Here is a 22,861-nt window from a genome sequence, read left to right on the forward strand (position 1 = left end):
GGGGTGATCATCAGTTCTGAGTGTAGAAACAGTCCTTCCCCCACCTCCCCTTTTTTTTTTTTTTTACTTCTGGCAGAAGTGCGGATGTGAGTTGCATATTGATACGGAACAGGCCGCCACTTTTCTCGCTGTTCTATATATATATATATTTAGTGTTTAGCCATGCGTGCACACGGACGATGATCACTCGGTGGAGCCATGAATCCAGAGGAGCAGACGGTAACGTGGTTGATCTCGCTGGGAGTGCTCAGCTCGCCCAAAAAGAACATAGCGGACCCGGAGGAGTTTCTGAAAAGCTCGCTGAGGGATGGGGTCGTCCTGTGCAAGCTCACCGAGCGGCTCGTACCTGGAATCACCCCCAAGGTGAGTGGTCGGTTGAGGGGGAACTGAAAAGGTCGCGGGTTCTGAGCTCTTGTTTTGGGGAGGAAAAGGAGGAAGGGAGGGGTGGTTGTTCGATGGAAGTGATACCGACATAACTTCTCCGTGCTGCGGGCCTGACGGTCCTGCAGCTCGGGTTAAGTTCTCGCTCCGGGCACCGAACTACAGCCGCATTTCGGAGGGTTTTCAAGGCGGGCTTCCCCGCGGAGCTCGGGTGGGGAAATGTTCCGCATTCTTGACACGAGCGAGTCGGAGTGAAACACCCACCAAACACACGACCCGCTCGGGCAGGGGGAGAGCACTCAAACACCGAGGCCGTGCCGAGGCGACGGAGCAGGTCTCCGCCTCGCTTCTTTCCTTTTTAAACCAACTTTTTATATAGTTAACAACCGCGCAGACAGTGGATCTCAAACACACATTCTTTATTATTGAGGTGACCAAACTTAATAAGGATAAATAACAGTTGCAAAGACTGTTCGTCACTTCCTCCTCGGTCCTTCCCGGTGAGAGCAGCTAGCTTAAAAATAAACGGAAGTAGCACGGAAATAGCCACTTCTGCCTTGCGAGGTTTAGTCTTTTTACCCTCGTTTGTTGTTCATTCTATTTCACATGACAAACAAAACTCTTTTTTTAAATTACAAGCAGTAGGGGGGAGAACCTGAGCGTGTTCATTCCCCAGCGTCCCTTGAAGGGGGTGCTTTTATTTTTGAAAGTTTGATGAGTGAGCGGATGTTTTGCTCTAAGTTGCAGCTTTGACGTGTCTGCGCTGTAAATGGTTGTGTGTGTGTGTTTGTGTGTGCACGAAGGAGACGCAGGAAGAACCCGCAGCTATTTAATTTTAACTGCAGGTCTCCGCGTTTGGATCATCGCAGCAGTGTTGTTTGATTTACTGTCTGTGTGTAAGTTAACTCGTAGAGCTTGTGTCAGATCTCCATCTCCTTTCCTATTTGTTTATATATTTATTATGTGTGTGTTTGTGTGTGTTCAGTACTGCCAGGATCCGAGGACTGAAGCCGACTGCATTTCCAACATCAGGGAGTTCCTCAGAGGATGCTCCTCCTTGAAAGTGGAGGTAAGAGTGTCCTGTCAAGTTTTCCAACCCTGTACGATGTGATCTGTGTGTGTCCCTGAGCGTGATCTCCTTAGTGCAGTTCACAGAGGACACTTCATCTCACTCTCTGCTGGTGTTGTGATCTGCTTAACTGACATATGTTTTCTTTCACACGACCATGTGGAGTGAGCCATGCTAACCGGGTCAGTCAGTCAGTCAGTCACTCACCAGATCTGAGCGAAGCATCTGCTCTCAAATTTGACCTAACTCAGCTTTCAGTTTAGTAAACTGTATTTCCTTCCTCATAAATCCCCCTTTCGCTTTTCATACTTTTCCCCCTTGTTTATCTCTGCTGCAGGCTAAACTCAGAACCTCACTAATGCTCTGTGTTACTTCAAAGACATCCTAATGCTGCAAAGTGTTGAGTCCTTTGCAGATGTTTGGGGAGTTTTCTCCATCTCTCTGCACCACCCTGCTTCAGACTGGCCACACCGGACAGTAATTTCTCCTCTAGCTTTATAAATAATCTCTTTCTGGTCTTGAATCACATCAGTTGGTTTCTGTAAACGTCCGATTGAGTCAGCGGGCCTGGCTCGCTGTGAAGTCAAGTGGTTCAGTAGTTCTGCCCAGCTGGCTTGTTATGTCTGGGAGGTCCCCTTTGCTTTTATCCGCGAACCCTGTCGTAGCCCATAATTAGACCTTTTTTTCTTGCGGCCGACCAGTAGCTCGTGGGCAGAGGCTTTTGGAGATCTGCTGTCAAATGTATCAGCCAGGGGATGTATGTGGCGCTGCAAGAACGCCCTGCCCAAGCTTTGGTCAGTGATGTGATCATGGTTGAAGAACTTTTCTCTCTCTCTCTCTCTCTCTCTCTTTTATTTTTGGCGTAACGAATCGTGCTCGCTTGTCCTGTGACTACACAAAGACAGCAGTCATACCATTTTCACTTCTGCCCTGAGTTGCAGAAAGAGGAAGCAGCAATTATCTCTCAGAGAATCTGTCGTGTTATTATTTCTGCGCTCATGTTTTCTACGCACTACTTCAGAGTAACATGTATTTGAAATGGGACTCATTTGAAACTAATGACCCCGGCTACTGTCAAGGTCTCAGCAGTGGCAACGGTTATTTCTGATCCAGCTCAATACGATGACGTCAGAACCGTTTACGCCTTCATTTTGTTTCGTCGGTGCGAATGGATTTTCCCAGTCTGTTCTGCTTTTTATACCACTGGTGAAAAATCTTTACACAAATAGCCAACAAAGCCTTCTCAGTTTGTTTTACATGATGGAAAAACATTCTGAGTAAAAAAAAATGGCAATCAAAGACTTACTTGTCACACTTACTTTAAGTCTGAATGAGGTCATACACGACTCCTGACCAGGGCTGTATCACTCAAACTCTATATTTAAGATGTTTTATTTAAAATGTGAAACATTATCTGCTGGAGGAAAGAGGATAGCCGTCTGAGACAGAGCGAGCATTTGTGAATCACAAATGAGTGCGGCACTGTCTGTTTTAATACAAACCGCTAAGTCACAAAATATGGGTCGTGCGTAACATGTCTGTTTTTATCTCTGTCTTGTAAGCTTTTTTCCCCCCAAATCCCTGTGTGCTCTTCATGTTGTGTGTGTCTGTCTATTGTTTGTGCGGCAGCCTCTACCTCCCTCCCCCCCTCTCTCTTCATCTGTGTTTACTTACCAAGCATTAGTGTTCAGATCACTGCAATCAGTAGAAAAAGTTCCAATTGTGACTTTCTATCTGATGGATTCCAGGTTCTATGCAAACATGGTTTGGCGATTTTCTTCTTTTTTCTTTTGGTCTGAAAGTATCCTCTCTGTTCCTTCTCCATCCAGGGGTTTGAACCGGAGTGGTTATACACCGGCGAGAACTTTGGCAAAGTACTGACCACTTTGCTGGCAGTCAACTTTGCCACACAAGGTAAGAGTTTTGCAGTCTTTCTCTGTGTCTCCTTTCGGCTGGGTAATATTCATATGTTTTTTTTTTTTTTTGCTTTTACATCACAGTATCCTGATGCATGAAAGAAGATGAGGCATGTAGCAAATTAATTCCAAGTCTGCATATCACAGATAAATGCTTATGGGGGATTTCCCCCTAACCCTTTCACTTAATGCAAACTCTTTTTTCCAAGGAACAAGCTTTGATAATAAATGAACATTACACTTAGTTTAATTTCAGCAGTGGCCAGAGGATGTTTTTGCCTCCATATTTCTTATCTAAATGTTCTACTCTGTCAGTGCAGCTCTCCTGTGTTACCCATGGGCAGCTGGCATGGCAGTGTGTGTTTGCATCACGCTGGGTGCCATGTTTACTCATGTGCATCCATAGCATTCATGCACCATGGATGATATCCTTCTTTGTTGGCTAATTATTTTGGTCAATTGAAATTAAGCTCCAGTATGATGCAAAATTATCTGTGCGGCTGAATCCACACATGTGTATGTTTACTGCTCAAGTGTGTTTCTTTAATACAGACGCAGCATAAAATATTTTGCAGCACAGTATCGCTACAGCAGCAGTTTAGGCTCGAGAGCCCTTATTTTGGGGCAGTGAAGAGGTAAAACCAGTCCCCCTCTCATTGCTGCCTGAGAACCAGCAGCATTGATTGTATAATCATCTAGTTTTTAGACCAGTCTGCCACTTCTGCACGATTTGAGAACATTGTCTGTGTGACATTCCTGCATATAAACCGATATGTGCTTGATTGACAGGGGGGGGGCCGGAGCCTGATATTACGGCAGCAGCTAATGTTTTTTTTCATTCTTGATTATTATATTATGAGTCTGATGTCAGAGCACTGTGAAATCCGGTTGCTTAATTTTCTCAGAGTCAGAAGTGATGTTTTCAAATAGCATTTAAACCCAAATATTCAGTTTAGAGTTATATAAAACAAACAAAGACACAACATCCTCATGATTTAGAAGCCATCAGCTGCAATTGTCTCCTATTTGTGTTTGATGAATTGTATTGTTCACTGTTTTTACCCATCAATTAACAGGTTAAATGTTTCTATACAATTGCACATAAATGGAGGGGATAATGCACGGCACCTCGTGAAGTGTGGATCAGAAGCCTCTGCCGGTGCTGGGGCTCTGCTTGATATGCAAGGCTTTTATAGGCTGGCCAGTGGCCATGCCTAGCAGCTGTTCTCTCATCTTCAGAGGTGAACTTGATTTGAGGTGGATTAGTCACAAGTTACTTGATATAATCATACAAAAGAAGCCTCTGTGTTTTTACTCATGATCCTCCAAGCCTCATGAGTTTATTAACGTTTGTTCAGGGTAAATACTTTGAACACTGCTCAGATCTGACAATGCTCGCCACAGAGCGCTTGGCTAACAGCCTTTAGGGATCCTGTTTGTGCGTGTATGTGTGGAGGGAGTGGCGTGCAGGATCCATGAGTCCCACCAGTACACATGGAATATCCCGCTGCCTAAAGTGTTATTTTAATCATATCAGTTATGCCTCAGTGTGATGCAACCTGACATCTCAGCATATGGAAAACTGTAGGGAATCTCCACCATTTTCCCATCTAAACATACATGACATAGATTCCAGAAGACGTTACTCTAGCTCGTTTCTACTGCCCCCAAGGAAAAGCGCACTTAAGCTAATGTCAATTTTATAGTCTCTGAGTTGAGCTCCTTATTTGATCTGCATCAAAGGAGACAAATGGTGCTTGCTCATTATTTTTCCAATCCTTCTGTAATTTGCAGTAGGAAGAGACGGTGGACCTTGCTAGCATCCAGTTGGAATGTGAGAGGTAGTCATCAGTGAGTGTGTTTCTGCTTTTCAGCCTGTGTGCGGCTGGGTGGCTGTCATGTGTCACTTTTCAATTGAGTGCTGTGAAAGAAAATTACTACCCCTGTCAGAGCGTCTCGAAGATTGCACTCACTGCAGAACAGCTGGCAGAAACTGAACCTAAATCACTGCTGCAGTGGCTCAGTGGTGACACTGTCGAGGCTTTGGCTGTGTGTAATGTAAATCGCCTCATAGACTGTATATCTTATAGGAGACAGGTTTGTGGGATATATGTTTGAATTAGTCAGAAGGAACGTATTTGCTGGACTATACGATCACTGAGATTAATTATACTATAATGTAAAGACTTGAGAGTTCCTTCTCCCCTTTTCCAGCTGCTTGCTCGTGTTGGAGCGGTGGGACAGTTTTATTTAAATCGGTTTGTTCCGTCTGACATTGTAAATGTGTGTGCCCATGTTCACTGTCCTGGGGGTTGTGCAGAGCAGGGGACCATAGTGTTTACCTGTGTCAACTCTGACGATGATCACGTGTGTGTTTTCTTTGGGAATTTCTAACATGAACACAACCGAAGTGACCGAGGCTCCATGTTTCCTCTGTGTGTTTGTCCACAGACTGCGCCGCAGAGAGGTCATGTCCGCAGTCCGGCGCCCATTCTCCTAGTCAGTCGACGTCTTCACACACACTCTCCTCTGCCAAATCCAAAGGCTCCCTGCGCAGACAATCCAAATCAGTGGTATGCTCTCTTCTGCATGTGTCTACATTTTCTGTCATCTGCTCACTTAATTTTTACATTGTGTTGGTCAAATCATTTGATGTGTTTTACGCCACATGACTGCACATTTAATTTGTCTACACAACTAGAAGGTCTCAATAGAGCGCATACCTCCTCCAAGGCCCCCAGTCCCTTAATAATCGATCAAGCTGCAGCAAATTGCAAACACTCATAAATATGATTCCTCTAAATATGCTGTTTTTCTTTGAGATCTATATTTTTCCTCTGGAGATCAGTGAAAATGTAAAAAAAAAAGCCCTCATGCAATGTTGTTGAAAGAGAAAAAAGCATCCTGGCTGTGCCCCTCTCCCCAGATGAACTCCAAAATTGAACGTGTTCGGTCTTGGCCCATGTCCCATCGTCCACCAAGTTTCATGGAAATCTGTGCAGTTGTTCTTGAATAATCCTACTTAATTATAACTATAAACACAAGCACTTTGGCGGAGGTAATGAACAGATCATTATATCAAGAGAAGCACGAAAAGTTGAATACATAGCCCCAGCCTAATTTAAAAGAAAACTTGTGCAAGTTCAATATGGTGAGTGTCTGTATTTTATTGCACTGCACAAGATATGTTTGTTGTTATATCTCTTGACACTTGTCTTTGTAATGATGACACCTCTTTAACAGGAGATGTCCGAGAACGGCGGAGGCGGGCAGGCGATGGTGAAGGCCCGCTTCAACTTCAAACAGAACAACGAGGATGAGCTGTCGTTCAATAAAGGTGAAATGATCCTGGTGCTGCGGCAGGAGGAGGGAGGCTGGTGGGAGGGCTCACTCAGCGGCAGGACGGGCTGGTTCCCCAGTAACTACGTCCGGGAGATCAAACCCTGCGGTGAGTGTGGATTTCATTACAAACATTTCTTAGAACACCAAATGTTGGCAGAGTTACAGTGTTGCTACAGTAAAGATTTATGGTTCAGTTGCATTGTTCCGGCTTTCTAGGAAAGGAGCTGTGTGAAAAAGAAAAATGTCTTTGCCTTGATTTGTGTTCCAACACTGAAATTAATCAACTAAGAATATGATTGTGTGCAGGAGAGAATGTGACATAGAAATACTGAGGTTTAAAAAAAACAAAACATACATTAATACTTATTTGTCATTGAAGAACTCTTCTGAATCTCCTTTCTGAATGAAATACATTTTAAAATTCCAGTGCATATTAAAAATGTCAAACTGACTTTAAGATGGTTGTTTTTGTCTGGATATAGATAAATACATATTATGTTGCTGATTCTTACTATGCCTTACTTCTGAGGCTCTGGTTAGTTCTTACTAATCAGTTCTTATCTCCTCTACAGAGAAGCCGGCGTCTCCTAAAGGAACTCAGCTGACTAAGAACTACTACAGTGTGGTGAGTGAAACTTCTGATGGGGTCTGGTCTTCATGTCGGTTAACTTGATTCTTTGTTTTTCAAGTGATGCATTTTATTTTATATTTACTTATCTGTTTATACAGTTTTCTTGTGTTTTCTTATTTTTAACAGATAAATATATTTTCCATTTTATCTACTCTGTAGAACCTCTGCATCTCTTTTTGTTTTGGCATTGTTAAATTGAACTTGATAAGAAACTGAAGTACTCCTGAAAGTTCCTAATCATGAACCGGTTTCATCTGTTTTGGAAACACTGGTGTTTTCCTGGAATCTGACGATATTAACCAGAAGTTTCCTGCTGCTTTCCCAGGTGGTACAAGACATCCTGGAACATGAGCGAGAGTTTGTGAAAGAATTACAAACTGTGCTGAGTTCTTACCTCCGACCTCTGCAAGCCAGCGATAAGTAAGAGCCAATAACTAAGAGGGTGATTGATCCACTAATGTGCAAAAGATTTTAAATGAGGAAGACAGAGGTCTGAAATAACAAGAAAATCTCCTTTGTTAACTGGATGACCCAGAGAGATTGAATTTCAGTCTCTTAATTAATGCTGCACATGATATGATTTTTTTCTGAAATATGTCTGTACTACACTACTTTCATGTTAACTTTCTTTCATTGTGGAAGTTGTGGCACATTGATTGTTCTCTGTAATAAAACTACATCTGTGTGTATTTAGGCTGAGCAGTGCGGAGAGCGCCACCTTGTGTGGAAACCTGGAAGAGATCCTGACCTTCCAGCAGGGACTGTGTGTGTCTCTGGAGGACTGTACCAAGTAAGTCAAGCAGGGCAAGGACCTCCATGAAAAGTTTTCTATTTAGATCAGTTAGGTCACGTTCTGTCATAACTCAAATTCTACACAAAGCATATCATACTTATTTGTATTGTACTACTTCCCAGAATTTCTTTACAGAACAAATATTAACTTGCTGAAATATTGTAATGCAAGTTACCACCTTTGCACAATTTATTTTATAAATGTCTGGTGCATTTCCTTTGTGAACTTCGGGGGAAAATAACATGCAAAACTACTGGAATGCAAATATGTCCTGTGGGGTGGAAGGAAAACATGTAAATACAACTAAGGTATCGTTTGCAATGGAAATTGGAAAAGTGTGCACAGTGTATAAGTAACCAGTTTTCAAAAATACTAGAACCACTTTGTATCAGTAAAAATGTATTTTGCAGGAATATGAAAATGATTCAGTGTATCATCAGGCCAAATTTTTTGCCTCGGTCACTCTCCTTCTCCTAAGCCTTTTTACATTCTTCACTTCATCCACCTCTCTGACCCTGTCTCTGTTTGTCCGACCTTGCAGAGTCCCAGAGGGCCAGCAGCGAGTGGCGGGCTGCTTTTTAAACCTGATGAGTCAGATCAAGACTCTGTACCTGGCTTACTGCTCCAGCCACCCATCAGCTGTCTGCATCCTGACGGACCACAGGTCAGCCCCTGCACACTAAACAGGGCAGACAGCCATTCATTACACTGCCAGTGGAGAAGTCTTGCTAGTGAATAACATTTGTCGGATGGGGAACTGAAATGTGCAGACTTGCCAAAAAATCTGTGTCTAGCGAGATTTAAGTTGAGTCATTTCACTGAAGTTTCAGTCGGACGTCCTGCATTTAAAAAATGGCTTTTGATTTAAATGTCCCTTGTGCTGCTGTTTATTAAGAAATATGGTGTAATTATAAAAAATAAATAAATTAAAAGATCAAACCGTTTTTTAGAAGATAGAAGCGTCACAGGTGTCCTTCGAGGTCTTTGTTGTGGGTCAAAGGCAAACAGTTCTTTAAACTATTGATATAAAACCCCAACATGCCCTGAAACTTTGTTTATCCACTGGCCTTTTCCATGTAATTTGTGTTGTTCTTCTGTGAAAAGCTGAGATGGATTATTAGTGAGTGACTTGTCGGGCCCCCCTATGTTTTCTACTGATGAGCTGTAGTTAATTTTTCAGCCAGAAGGTGTCAGCCTTTCCATTTGCTAATGCCCAGGAGGTTAGTTGTCCCTGGTCCCTGTGCACTGAAAGTTTCTGTCTCTCCATTTGTAATTCAAATGCTGTGACCTAAAGGCAGAGGGACACCCTGCCATGAATCTGTGCTGCACAGATCACAGTTCAAAGATCACTGTGAAATAGCAGAGTGAACACGGTGACATTTTAATAACGTGGTTCGTCAGTTTCTACACTGAGACATGCAAAGCAAGGTGAATTAGAAACAGGAAGAAGCCAACTGTTGACAGGATGTATATACATGTAGTTGTGGTTAAAGACAAGCGAGACGCTTGTTTCCTCACAGTGAGCACCTTTTGTGTTGCAGTTCAAGAAGTGGTTATTTGTCACATTTACTCAGTGTTGCCAGCTCGTGATGCTACAGGATACTGCATGACTGAAACTCTGGATCTTTCAAAGAATGTTAGCGTGCTCGCTGAGATGTGAACATGTGGAGGTTTCAAAAATCAAACCAATGACCTAATTTATGTGGTCTGTCAAACTGTGTTGGCACCATTACAGTTGATGGTAATGTGCACCGATATTACTCAGTCAAAGTGTTGGTGTGCTCTGCAGTCACACCGAGACTCACTTTCCATGCCTCGTGGTTTATTTTCCAGAAATCGGTCAAAATATTAAATTCATCATCAAAACTGTGATGTTAAAAAGAAAAACTTCAGTATACTGTTCCTTGACCTGTTCCCATGATAAGATGCAGTTTTTCTGGTTCTAGTGACATGAACTGAAAGTATGTCTACTTTTATATACATCATTTTACTATTTTCAAACCTGTGTATCTCGATAAGGTCTCCTGCTGCGTTATATGTAGAAAATAAGTGGAGTGTATGTGTGTTGTGTATGTGCACATGCAAAATGATTAAATTGATATTGAAATGGATCGTATTTAGCTTTAATCCAAGCTGTGATGCAATTCATTCTTTTTGTTTTGTTGAAGCATTGATGGCACAATGATGAACCTTTTAATTTTACAGTCAGGGTGCTCTGTGTTCTGTAGCCTCAGCAAAACACTTGTTACCAATAACTGAGGGTAACACATGTCTGTGTGTGTCTGTGTGTGTTTTACAGTGAAGAACTAGACAAGTTCATGGAGAGCCAGGGAGCCACTGCTCCCGGGATCCTGACCCTGACCTCCAGCCTCAGTAAGCCCTTCATGAGGCTCGACAAGTACCCGACCCTGCTGCAGGAGCTGGAGAGACACGTGGAGGTACGGAAAGACATGTATAAATACATACTGAAATAATATTCAATATTTCTTCATAGGGAAATAAGGAATTAAAATGAATACTGAAAAGTGTTCCCATATTTAACTGCTCATTTAAATTCCGTTGAGTTTATTTACCTCCAATAACTAAATGAATGCTAAAACCTGACAACGTGTATTAATGGGAATTAAAAATTAACGAGTCTTTCTCCTCCGGTCTCCATCTTCCCTTCTATACCACAATTGCTTTAATATGAAACACTAGTCCAAGCTCCTGCATTTGATTTGATGTGTTGCTTGTTTCCATCACAGGAAGCCCACCCAGACTACACCGACATCGTAAAGGCAACGTCAGTATTCAGGAGCCTCGTGGTAAGTCTGGTAATCCGGAGAGCTCTTCATGCTTAAACCAGATTTAAACTCCATCTTAAAATTGTGACGGTTAAAATGAGGCTGGAATAAATCTGCATGGTAAATTGATGCCATTTCTTTTTCTTTTATTCACAATTTGATTATTTCCCTCTCGTTGTCAGTGATGCGAACCATGTGGAATAGTGGAATGTACCATAGCACCTCACAGCCCTGCGTGACAGGAGTGTAATGGAAGTGTCTGAGCCTTTTGGGTGAAAATCTGGTTCTTACAGTGGGTGTGAACGGAAAACATGCTAAAGAGTTGGATTAGAAAAAGGGCAACCCGCATTGTGCCTGAGAGAACCTTAATTCTGACACACAGTTTCCCTGGTAGAACTTAGATTTCTATGTAAGACCAGGTGAGGTGACTCATACATGTTTCTTCCGCAGTGCTGCACAGGAAAATTGGGGGGGGGAGTAGGAATCGCACAATGCTGACAATTGTAATTCAAAAGCCTGTGTGTGTGTGTGTTTTGCATGTGTGGTTTGCATGTGTGGTTGGGTGGGTAGGCTCTGAGAAAGTCTAGTTCCCTCTGCAGTACCTGGTCTGCAGAACCTCTTTTTTGTATTCTGCACAGTGGAAAATAGATGATGTTGCATTATCATTTCTTCTGCTTGAAGAGGGAGAACCCCTGCCAAGCACCTGAGAGATAATACTACTTGAAGCTGCAGCTTTCTCCTCATATCCCTGACAATGAATTTAAAAGAAACAAATGGACTTAGATTTTTTCTAAAACTGCTCATAAGTCAGTATTCCTAAAAGGAAAGAAACTACATGGTTCAACAACAGGTCGGTTGAATCTTTTGAGAGAAGGTGTCAACATGGGCTTTAGAATTTAAACTCCCTAATTCCAGTAATCTGTTAATGTCGCTGCAAATACATCTCCAAAGCAGCCCCGTGCATTTGACAGTTTCAGTGAATGTTTAAATCATTTGTCATCTACATAGACTGATAAATATGATTGTGTGTGTGTGTTGGTGTTTAGTCGCAGTGCCAGGAGCTGCGGAAGCGCAAGAACCTGGAGCTCCAGATCTTGTCGGAGCCTGTGCGGGGCTGGGAGGGAGACGCCATGAAGAGCCTGGGCCACGTAGTCTACATGTCCCAGGTCCATGTGAAAAATGGGTCCAGTGAGGTGAGAGAGCTGTGTTTGGTTTAATGACTGCACGGATACAAACAGAACTAACATCAGTTTTCATTCAAATTGTTCCAGTTGGCTGTCTAAGGCAAATGTTTAGATAAGAGTCCAGGGGGCCTTTCAGTCAAAGAGGATAGACTTCTCTGTGCCTGATTTAAAAACAATTATACAGATGCATGAATTATTCCATGGAAAATTTTGAAAATGTGAAAAAACACCTGATCTGGCACACAGAAAATCTTTGATCCACTCTCTGTCTTGATCCACCCCAAAATCGAATGGATTCTTTCCTGGCCCACGAGCCATCCATCAACCAAGTTTTGTTGAAATCCGTTCATTAGGTTTTGAGTAATCAAACAAAACAAACGGACTTGGTTGAAAACAGAGCTAATTATCACTTCCTTATCCCAGTTAAGCCTGAACTGCTGTATAACCAGTGCAGTTTGAATTGTCTAAATTGTTCTTGGTGTTAAACTACAATGTAGACCAATGCATTGACCTTCACTATTTCAAGAAAATGCAACTCGTTTTCTGCTGAAGTGAGACTGTGGTGTTTGACGCAGGTAAACAGACAGGAAGTGTGAAAAGCAGCTTTCGGTGAAGCGCACTTTGCACTTTTCCTTGTTAATCCCAGCAGCATTTTTCAGAAAAATTTAACTTTTATCATCATCTAAATGTGTAATCAGTTCCGACAGTCCATCTTAAATCCACCCTCCTTTACCACTAATTCAGTGTCAGAACAGAAACGAGTGTAGGCCGCACGCAGCCTGAAAAACAGCTCCTTTTTGTGTGGTGTCTGTTTAGGGGTAGGCTTTTATTTGATGGTGGGAAGAAACCTACTCATTTGGATTCCCTGTCTTTTGATCACTGCCAACCACTTTCCAACCACCGTACCTGTCACCATATTTGTCTAACAACTGAACCTTCTCATCCCCTCATCTTATTTTCCATTCATATATAGAGCAACGGCTTTCCCAAACCCGTATCTAGTTGCTTACCTGAGCTGCATTATGCCAGTGTCAGCAATAATGATGGCTTTAGCGTCAGTAGGTGCAAAATAAACTGGAACGAACTTTGGTTTTGGATGAACAACATGATGAACCTTTAGAGCTGCTGCCACCCTCCATTCAGTGGCAATACAAAAACTGGACGTCAGAGAAAACTGTTGTTTAACCAGCGACTAACTGTTGCCGTACATGTGTGCAGGAACTCAAACTTCATGTTGCAACCAAATGTTTTTCTGTTTCTCTTTTACAGGAGAAAGAGGAGCGCTATTTAATGCTTTTTCCTAATATGTTGGTCATGCTCTCCGCCAGTCCCCGAATGAGTGGATTTATTTATCAGGTGAGCTGCAGCATGTGTTGATCCGTTATCAAGAGAAAGGGGAAAGCCAAAGTAATCTTTATCTGTGACCTCTGGTTGAATCTCACCATTCGCTTGGTTGAATAAGATCATTTACTATTCAACAAATCCCCAAATTCTAGGTTTATTTAAGATTTAGCATTTTTGTGGATGTAATCCCACATATTTCATTAATTTCAGTCGATAACAACGTATCGTGGCTACATGGCTTCTGCGTGTGACATGGTGTCTTATTTCCTCTCCCATTGTTTGTACCATTCAGGGAAAGCTGCCGCTGACGGGCACCACAGTGACGAGACATCCAGAGGATGCAGACACTGCTCACTTTGCCTTTGACATCACAGGTTTGCATCTGAAGCTCCTTTCCTTCAGTTTATTTGTGGAAACAGCAATAATGCATAATGACAACATATAGTAATGAGAGGATCTTGAACAGCTTTGGGAATATGGCTTCAAAACTCGCAAGTGCTCACAGTTGCAACTCCAACCTCGGCTAACTAGAGCTGTTTTAGGACATGAACTCCAGAAATATTTCCAAAATTTGGTTTGCACCTTCTCCAGGGTTTGCCTTCCACAAACGAAGACGGTAGCAGGAGAATTATAAATTTCACAGCGGAAATCATGTGCATTTGTTTACATCGGCATCTGTTCTTATCACCAAAAGTTCTTTAATCTCATTGACTTTACAAGTTGACAGCCTCAGCTGCAGATTCAACACCAATTCTTGTCTTTTACCTGAGCTATCTGAATCAACTCACCCAAATGCTCGCTGTGAGTTACCCGGGCACAATCCTGTTGTATTCTCAAATTGACTGGAGTTGCTGACTCCTTCGATCTCTAAATGCCACCTGCGTAATGTGGGTTATTGTAAATGTTGTTTCTTGTCAGCTTTTTGTAACTTCCACTCAAGTCTGTCTATGTGTGTTTTTGCGTGGGTTTGTGTGTGTATTGCAGGAAGCATGATTGATCGAATGACAGTGCTCTGCAGTAGTCCCCAGGAGTTGCAGGAGTGGCTGGAGCACCTTCAGCCCTTCACCAAAGGGGGCAGCCCTGTAGGCACCATTGCAAAGGTTAGAACGCACACGCATGCAAGCAAGCGCGCATCAACATACACAAGCACACAAACACACACACATAAACAGCATTGAGTCAAAGCCGTACTGAAACTGAACCTGTGATAAGGTGTGAACCATTTAAAGTATTTTCTCACCCTGACATGATGAACATGACTTTCACACTTTCATTTTACAGTCATCATTTTCGATTGGCTCACAACCGCTTCTCTTCTTTCCACATAGACTGTTGAGGGAAAGCCACTGAGCATGGTCGGGACCCCAACTCACCTGTCCCACCCGGGCAGCCTCATCGCCATCAGTCGAGGGCCCCTGGAACCACCAAAGATCAGCAAACCGTGGTCGCTCAGCTGCCTCCGCCCCGCGCCTCCCCTCAAACCCTCCGCTGCACTTGGCTACAAAGAGGTAGGAGTTAGAAAGCGTCACAAACAAAACCACACTTGCTGGATGTGCATCTACGGTAAGCAGTCTGGCAGTGAGCTGTTACTGCAACCGAGAAAAGTCTCCTCACCCACGTCACCCTCTGTCCTCTTTTCTATCTCTATTTGGATTCAGACCCAGACTTCAAGATCTTCACCAAACACACAAGATAAATTCCCACACATGCCTTTAATCCATTCAAATAACTGACATGGCACCTGTTGAGAAGTAAAAGATACAAGTGCTCCAGGTTGATGAGAATAGATTTAGTGGTTCAGTTTGTGTAGCCTGAACTGTGTGGTCACAGGCTCTTAAAACCGTGTACTGCTGTGATGCAAACAGGAAAACCCACATTTAAATTAGTTTTCTGAAGAATTTGTAAGCCATTTATATAAAGTACACAGTGACTGGAAAGGAGCAGCAAACATTTTTGTTATATTGTTGAGTAGTAGATAGAGTCAGAGTCCTTTCCGGGTAAATCTTTGCAAACTGGCCGACCCATGTCCATTTAGTGTAAAGTTTGTCGCGAGTACCTAACCCAGTGCAGGACTCTATAGATAGAATAGATTTGAAACTGTTGAAACGGTCCATTAGGTCTAAATCAAAACCAGTTATGCTGTAGTCCTCAGGAAGTTAATTCCAGTAACAGCTGAATGATCGGCGAGTCTGACTGGCACTGAGTGAAACACGAGTTACTGACTTCTCGTGTTGGATGTGTGTTGACGGTCACTCTGAAGCGCATGCGGGAAGCAGAAGCTTTCCTTCTTAGTCAGCACTCGGTTGTGAAGAACCCCCACAGTTTTGTGAGTTAGATATACAGTATATTTACAGTCTCTGTACATCTTTTAAACTATATTCACATATTCCTCCTCTCCCACCTTGAGAAAAAAACCGGTTTACGGCTCGCTGGGTCTTTTTCTCTGCTCTGCAGAGATAGCATGCATAGTCCTCTGAATGCATGACCTTCTTGCTGCTATTTTTTAATGCTATTTTTTTAAACACATAATTATTACCCTATGCTGCATAGACAACCCATAGGTGAACTGCAGAGGGGCTGTAAAAATGCTCACTACCAACTCTCTATCACATCTGCCTCTCATCGTATTTTTCATGCACATTTCCTCTTTTTCTCTCTTTCTCCATCTTGCCTTCTGTAGAGGATGTCTTATATCATGAAGGTAAGGTTAGAACACTCTCTGTTTCTCTGTGTGTGCGTGTGTGCGTGTGTTATCCCCAGTGTTGAGCCGGTATGCGATCGCTATGTTTGCTTCACTCCTCCCCCATTGTCATCTTGTTGGTTTCCTGTTCTCTGTGGCTCTGCGTCTCTCTCTCTCTCTCTCTCTCTCTCTCTCTCTCTCTCTGAGTCAAAGAACGACTCACCAAAAAACACTGTGTAGTAATTTCTTCACGGATACTATTTTTGGAAATGTGGGTACAGCGTGCAAAATACGGTCAAATGTCATTCAGCCCTGAATGTTATATGCAAATGAATCACATTTGCATACTGAGGAGCCTGAAAACAGTTTCCTGTTTCTAACAAAGCATTGTTTTCCTTTCCATAATGCTCTACAGTTTCATCAGACATTCCAATAATGTATAAATCCGTCATTCGCCCGGTGGCTTTAAACAAAACTCCAAACTCCTCGTTCATGTTAGCATGTGAATTTCTGCAGCTCCCAAATCAAATTAAGTAATTCATCTCCATGTGTTCCTTACTACTCATCGATACCAGGCAGGTATACAGGGTATTGGTGTGACACTGACACACCACCCTGCTCCACTGGCCCAACCAATGTGGCACAGGCCTCAGAAAACCAAGCCTAATAAGGAAAGATCCTCAGATCAGCTGAATTAACATGAATCCCTCAGCTTCACAGGCTCTAAAGACATGATTCAGTCAGTTACTCTCCTGCTCTGTGGTTGCTTGTCAGGATGAACCATGAATGGGTCGACTACCTGTTTTCTCTGTTACGTGCTCGTCTTAGCTTCTCCTTTTCATGGAACAAATGACATACTGTAAAGCTTGATAAGAATATATCTGGAATAAGTTAAGTCACAAGTTAGCGCCACACTTTCAAATCAGCATTAGCACATCAGCAGTTTGTTGGACTATTCACCTCACACCTCATCTTTAATGTTCTCATGGGAGGAAATCATCACAAACTGACGGCTGTTGTCTGAAACATGTAAATCTCTCATTTATAAAGTTATAGGTAGTGTCACAATACTGAAGAACATCTTTACTTCCCCTCCTGGCTTTGAAAGCAAATGTTATCTGACTTGAATAAAGAGGAATTAGGTTTTTCTTCATGCTTCTGCTTTCGTCAGGAAGGATTCATATGAGCACAGATGGATTAGATGGGTGCTTCGGTCCCAGTCACCACCACATGCTTGCTGCCTTGTTCGTTGATGGTATTTTGTTCTTCGATGTTGTCTGTTCACAAGGGACGCGCGTCCCTGTGAGCTTGCATTCTGTTTGGTTTGAAGTCTTGGCTTTACAGGTGTGTGTAGCGGTGTGTGCTTGTGTGTTTGTGTGAGTATGTTTGTGTGTTTGTTTGTTTTAAGACTAAATTTAGTGTTTCGCTACTCCAGGACTCCAGCAAGAGCCCACGGCCCATGAAGAAATTCCTGCCAGGCAACAGGAAGAAGGAGCGGAAGCCCTCAGATGACGAGGTTCAAATAAGGAAAAGTAAAGAGTTTTATCTTAATTATATGACGATTTATGAGAAACATGAGAAACAGCCTAATACAGGTGTATATTACCTTATAAATACCTAAATTGTATGTTCTTTGTGTGGTTTTAATGCTTTTATGGTATTTACCTCCATTAAGAACTTTACATTTTTCCCCCTGTCCAATGTTTGATTGGTTCGTTCGTTTGTCAACCAGATTACACAAAAGAAACTTAGTGGATTTCCACATCTATGATTGTTTTTCACTTTCTTTAACATTGTCTTGCACTTCCTGACATTTTCACCAGATGCCCAGGGAACAATAATCGTGGGTCTATATTTTGGGAATGCGCTTGATAATTGATAGAAATTAATTTGATTGATATTGAAACTCTGAAATTAAAACTTGAGAAGTAGTAAGTCTCATTCAAGCGTTGGGTAGGTCAGCTGTGTCCACTTGGAAAATCCTTAGTCCTAACCTGAGGCCCCTGTTTACATAAATAATAAAGAGGACTGTGCAGATTGTAATGTAACGTTTACAGCACCAGTGCAATGTGGGAAATTTGAATTACCTCCACCAAGGACATTATGTTTTCATTGGTGTTTACCTGTCTGTTTGTTTGTATTTATGATTCGTAATCTGCTTTTGTCAGGCACGGCCGCTCTGGAGGAGGATGCTCAGATCTTGAGGGTGATTGAGGCGTATTGCACAGGAGCGAGCCTGCACCAGACCACCACAGGTGTGTGTGTGCGTGTGTGTGTGTGTGTGTGTGTGTGAGACAAATAGATTCTTTAATGCCTTCTTAGACAGCATGTCCATAGCAACTAATATAGCCGTGTATCAACGTTTCCTCTTGATTTGTGTGTTTATATGCAGCGGTGCGGAAGGAGTGCATCCCTCAGGTGCTCCTACCAGAGGAAGAGAAGATCATTGTGGAGGAGATGAAGAGCAACGGGCAGACAGTCATTGAGGAAAAGTAAACATATTATAACTTTGAAAAATAGGCTGTCATTTAGTTGTTGTACCAACAGCGACAAAAAACGGATTTGTCATTGTTTGAATTTGGATCCTAATTATCTCTGTAATAAGATTCAGAAATATGATATTGATCCAATTTTGGTCGTGGAGGCCTGGATCTTTACTCAGACTGACCTCTGCTCAGAAGCCAGTGTGACCTTCATGTTCAAATGTGTTGCCACATAATGACATCGCTACCTGCTTTATTTATTGAGCAGCTAAAAATAAATATGGATATTGTCCTTCAACACTCACCGTCGTTTGGTTTGTCTTCAGGAGCCTGGTTGATGCCGTGTATGCTTTAAAGGACGAGGTTCATGAACTGAAAAAGGTGAGTTTTAACTAATGATCACAATTTACTAGTGTAAATTCCGTATAGTATCTTATAAACTGTTAATTATATGTTCATATGCTGCTTTTAAATGCTAAACTCGGCCTCTGCATCTGGGTTTCCTGCACCGAGGAACGGTTTCGCAGTTTGTTAAATATTGTCACTGTCCAAATGTTTTCACAGGAGAATAAGTGGATGAAGCAGTTTCTGGAGGAGGAGCAGAAGTCTCGCAAGGAGCTGGAGCGAGTCGTCCGAAAACTGGCCAAGACAGGCCAGAAGAATGATTGTGCTTGGGATGACGCCGGCCACTGAACGCCTCCCTCTGATCATCCTCATTCTAGTGTGCCTGTGTGTGTGTGTGTGTGGGTACCTTTTACTGTGTGTAAGCATGCTTGCAGAGGGACAGGAAGGTGTGCGTGTATATTTGTGTATCTGTCTATGTTGCGTCTCCGTATTTCAATCACACAAGAGCAGAGTTGGACTCCCTCTCTGACGATGACTCTTGGAGACTCTTGGCTTAATCTGACGTCATGGTGAATCCGTCTTCCTCGTCCAGACCCACTGGACGAGAGACACGAGTCCGCTTCCTCCCGAAGCAGATCAGCTAAACCAAGACTGGTAAAATGGGATGTTACAAACGTACCTCCTCTCGGCTACTGGCACTGTGAACCTGCCCCGGCGAACAGAACAATTTTGGACGAGGACAAAACAAGTTCTCTGCTGCTTCTCTTGCTTCAGTCGGCAGTAGAGTTCTAAGCCATCGAGTCCAATAGGTTTTCTCTTGCATGCACTTCAGTTACATAGGGGACTTTTTCTTCTGTTCGCATCCTGATGTTTTTTTTTTGTCTTTGTATTTTTATTTGTCACAAGGACCGACCGTGGGGAAATCTATTGACCTGTCATGAGTGTGTGTAATTGCCGTTTTTTGTAACATTTCAGACAACATTTCACTTTACAAATTTCCAGCCGGTTGTTGTGGCCGTTTCAATCAAATCAACCACGTTCAGCTCAACGTCTTAAACTCAGTGGTTGCCCATGACTGTTGATCGACAAACTGCATGAATGTACAGTGTTTCTGCAGAATCCTGCATCAGAGATGTGACACGATTTTCAGATATTTAGTCCAAAGCTATCAGGGATGCCGCTGCAGTAAAAATAGTAAAGGCTTAACTATCATTTATTATACAAGAGCAATTAATGACTTTGATATTTCCCCTACTCTTCTTTCTAAAATATATTCAATCATTTTACTCATTGACATAGCCTGGCTTTATTTTGGATTTTTTTTAAAGTATTCTTTATTTATTGCTCACCCAAGCATTTAATGGTGGTGTTGGCCTTGTTGATATAGTTTTGCCGCCTTTTACATCTGTTTGGATATTTTTTTGTTATTAATCAAACCAAACTGATGGATGAAGGCAGAACATATGTCCTTGTTTTGGCCAAGGGAAAAGAGGATGGGGGTTTTTCATTACAAAAGAGGAAACATGTTAATGAATGAGTCTGCTGGACAATTCAAAGTTTTTTTGTTCAGTCTCGTACAGAACTGACAGAGACAGACTGAGGAAATCCACCCAGTGAGATTCATTCGATGGTGAAGAGTAGAGCTGAACTGTCTAAGTGCCTCCCAAAGGGGTCGTGAAACTTATAACTGAGTTTAACACCAGACTGGGACTAAATGCAGGATTTATATTGAAAGTGTCAAGAGATGGATCATTGTAATATTTGAATGAGATTGGCTCAAACTCAATGGGCGTATATGGGGTCTGACATATGAACGGGGCTCAGCATGTGATTTAAGATGCAGCCTCACAGTGGGGACTCTCGGCGGTACATTTCCTCATGAGGTTGAGCGTGTGCACTGTCAACACTGTTATCTATTCTTGCAGCGCTGCAGAGCAGCAGTGGATGCTATTGAAATGCAATAAGTGACTGCTTTACTGATTGACCTCTGGGTCAGTCCCCGCGCCATGGACCAGATTTGGAGAAATTGCAATAATTAATGAATTAACCCAGTTTATTAACCAAAAACATAGGACCACACAATGTGGCTCAGTTAGCTTGTTTATTACGTTCAAATTTGCCTTTATTTAATCAAGTCCTCTTGGTTGATGTTGATTGTTTTAAAGATCGCTGACCAGGTCCCAGTTTCATTACAAGTCATATAAAATGTTATAATATAGTTATACTGTACAATCCATGTTGGGAATCGCTGTTTTTGCATGCACCTCTTTACAGGGAGGTCAGGGCACCGTGTAGGGAACAAGGCAGCACTGGTACATCTCTTGCGGAGTCGCTGTCTTGCTCAAGGGCACGTAAGCAAGGTCGGTTCTTACCCGGCTGCAGAGACCGATTTAAACCGTTGTTCCTATTCCAACATGCAGATTCTCCTCGGCGCTACACAGACTCTGCTGCCTGCACAGATGTGTGACTGTCTCATCATATCTTTGCTGTTGAGATTAACATTGTTGCTCATTCTGTATTTTGAATTGTTATTGAGTCTAGCATACTGTAGTTTTCAATCCCCCAAAGCCTCATTGAGCACTTACTAGTGGGAAGGGGCTGAACTCCGTTTTTTTTTATCCTGTTTGAAATCACATCTCCAGACCACTGTGTGTAATGTTTTTGAAAAAAGTTCTTCTATGCAATTATTGTTGTTGCAAAGTATTGTCATTGCTTCTTTTTTTTCTAGACACTCTGTTACTTTATGTTTGGTATGGTCATCCTTTTATTAAAAGTTTAATATAACATGTGGAGCTTGACATCAATGTCCCAAAACGGAAAAGTCCAAACACTGAAACTAGGTGAGGTCACGGTTGACTTGGAAATCCCTTCTGGTTTCTTCCTTCCACGCAGCATTCATGGCACTTCTGCGCTTCAGGAATTTGCAGGTTGTTCAGATTTGACTGCAGGAAACTCTTGGCAGGACGGAAAGGAGTGACTAGAATAGATGACATCCTGTGCGAGAGCGTCGCCTCTGCATCTTAAACGCTCCTCCATAGATAATCACATTTTCCATTCTGTGCTACTCATCCGACACACTGCAGAGTTTTTTTTTATGATGTCTGAGGTGCCGACTTCAAACTTGCACTGCATTTTACTTTTGATGGGTGGGAGGGAGTTAGAACCTTCTTTTTATAATACTCACACAGCCTAAGTTACTCATGTCCCACTGGAGATAAAGCCTAATAGTCATCACACAAGTTAAAGTTGCTTCTAACTCATACCTGGAGGAGAAGGTGGAGCCAGCAGTTAAATATAAACTGATAATATGATTTGTAATATGTCAACTTTAATGTTTCAGCCCCTTCCTTTACTTGGAATCTGGAATACTGAGAATCATTTCCTGTCTTTTAGGCAGCCATTGGTCAAAATAAAATTTTCCACTGTGTAAAAATTGAATGGCAGATGTCACATAAGGTAATCCTGATGCATCAAAGTAAAACTTTAGTCTATGATCATTTGTGTAATCCTACTGTTCCAGCAGAGGATAAAGAAAACTGAAAAGTTAATTGTGACGGAACATGTCACCTGATTTATGCACCACATGGGATTAAATGTAGGCCAATTGGCTGCCTGGAAAGAAGAACGCAATATATTACAGAATAAGAAACTAGCAGCTTATACTTGAAAACTGTGAGCAGTAAAATATTTTACATAAAAATTATGATATGTCAACACAGCAGTTTCCCCTGTCAGGGGAGTAGTTAAACTTTTTTTCAAGTTGTAACCTTCATCTGCAGTGGTCGTGTTTCTTGTGGCGCAGCATCATGAGAGATTTCATCTTTTGTGTGGTTTCTTGTGTCCTAGAAATTTGAAACCGCAGTGGAACAGACTGACTAATGATACAGAAGGAACTTTACAGTAAATA

General features: G+C 42.3%; 1 protein-coding gene across 3 annotated transcripts; it reads left to right on the forward strand.

Moving 5' to 3' along the window:
• The first annotated feature begins 61 nt into the window (after window positions 1-61).
• On the forward strand, window positions 62-21,738 carry arhgef6 (Rac/Cdc42 guanine nucleotide exchange factor (GEF) 6). 3 transcript variants are annotated; one of them, XM_053428226.1, is made up of 22 exons: window positions 62-363; window positions 1,367-1,450; window positions 3,280-3,364; window positions 5,818-5,939; window positions 6,610-6,814; window positions 7,281-7,333; window positions 7,665-7,759; window positions 8,034-8,129; window positions 8,674-8,796; window positions 10,432-10,570; window positions 10,880-10,939; window positions 11,965-12,111; window positions 13,372-13,458; window positions 13,739-13,820; window positions 14,431-14,546; window positions 14,775-14,954; window positions 16,127-16,147; window positions 17,562-17,658; window positions 18,295-18,381; window positions 18,519-18,618; window positions 18,936-18,990; window positions 19,174-21,738. In XM_053428226.1, exons 1-22 carry the CDS (start codon window positions 199-201, stop codon window positions 19,300-19,302), a joined length of 2,328 nt encoding a protein of 775 aa, XP_053284201.1. In that variant the 5' UTR covers window positions 62-198; the 3' UTR covers window positions 19,303-21,738. The 3 variants fall into 3 exon arrangements, with proteins under 3 accessions (XP_053284201.1, XP_053284202.1, XP_053284203.1); XM_053428228.1 differs by lacking the exon at window positions 62-363 and adding an exon at window positions 1,227-1,277; XM_053428227.1 differs by lacking the exon at window positions 16,127-16,147.
• Window positions 21,739-22,861: the final 1,123 nt, after the last annotated feature.

This window comes from Pleuronectes platessa, chromosome 8, assembly GCF_947347685.1.
Source record: "Pleuronectes platessa chromosome 8, fPlePla1.1, whole genome shotgun sequence".
Classification (NCBI taxonomy): Eukaryota; Metazoa; Chordata; class Actinopteri; order Pleuronectiformes; family Pleuronectidae; genus Pleuronectes; species Pleuronectes platessa.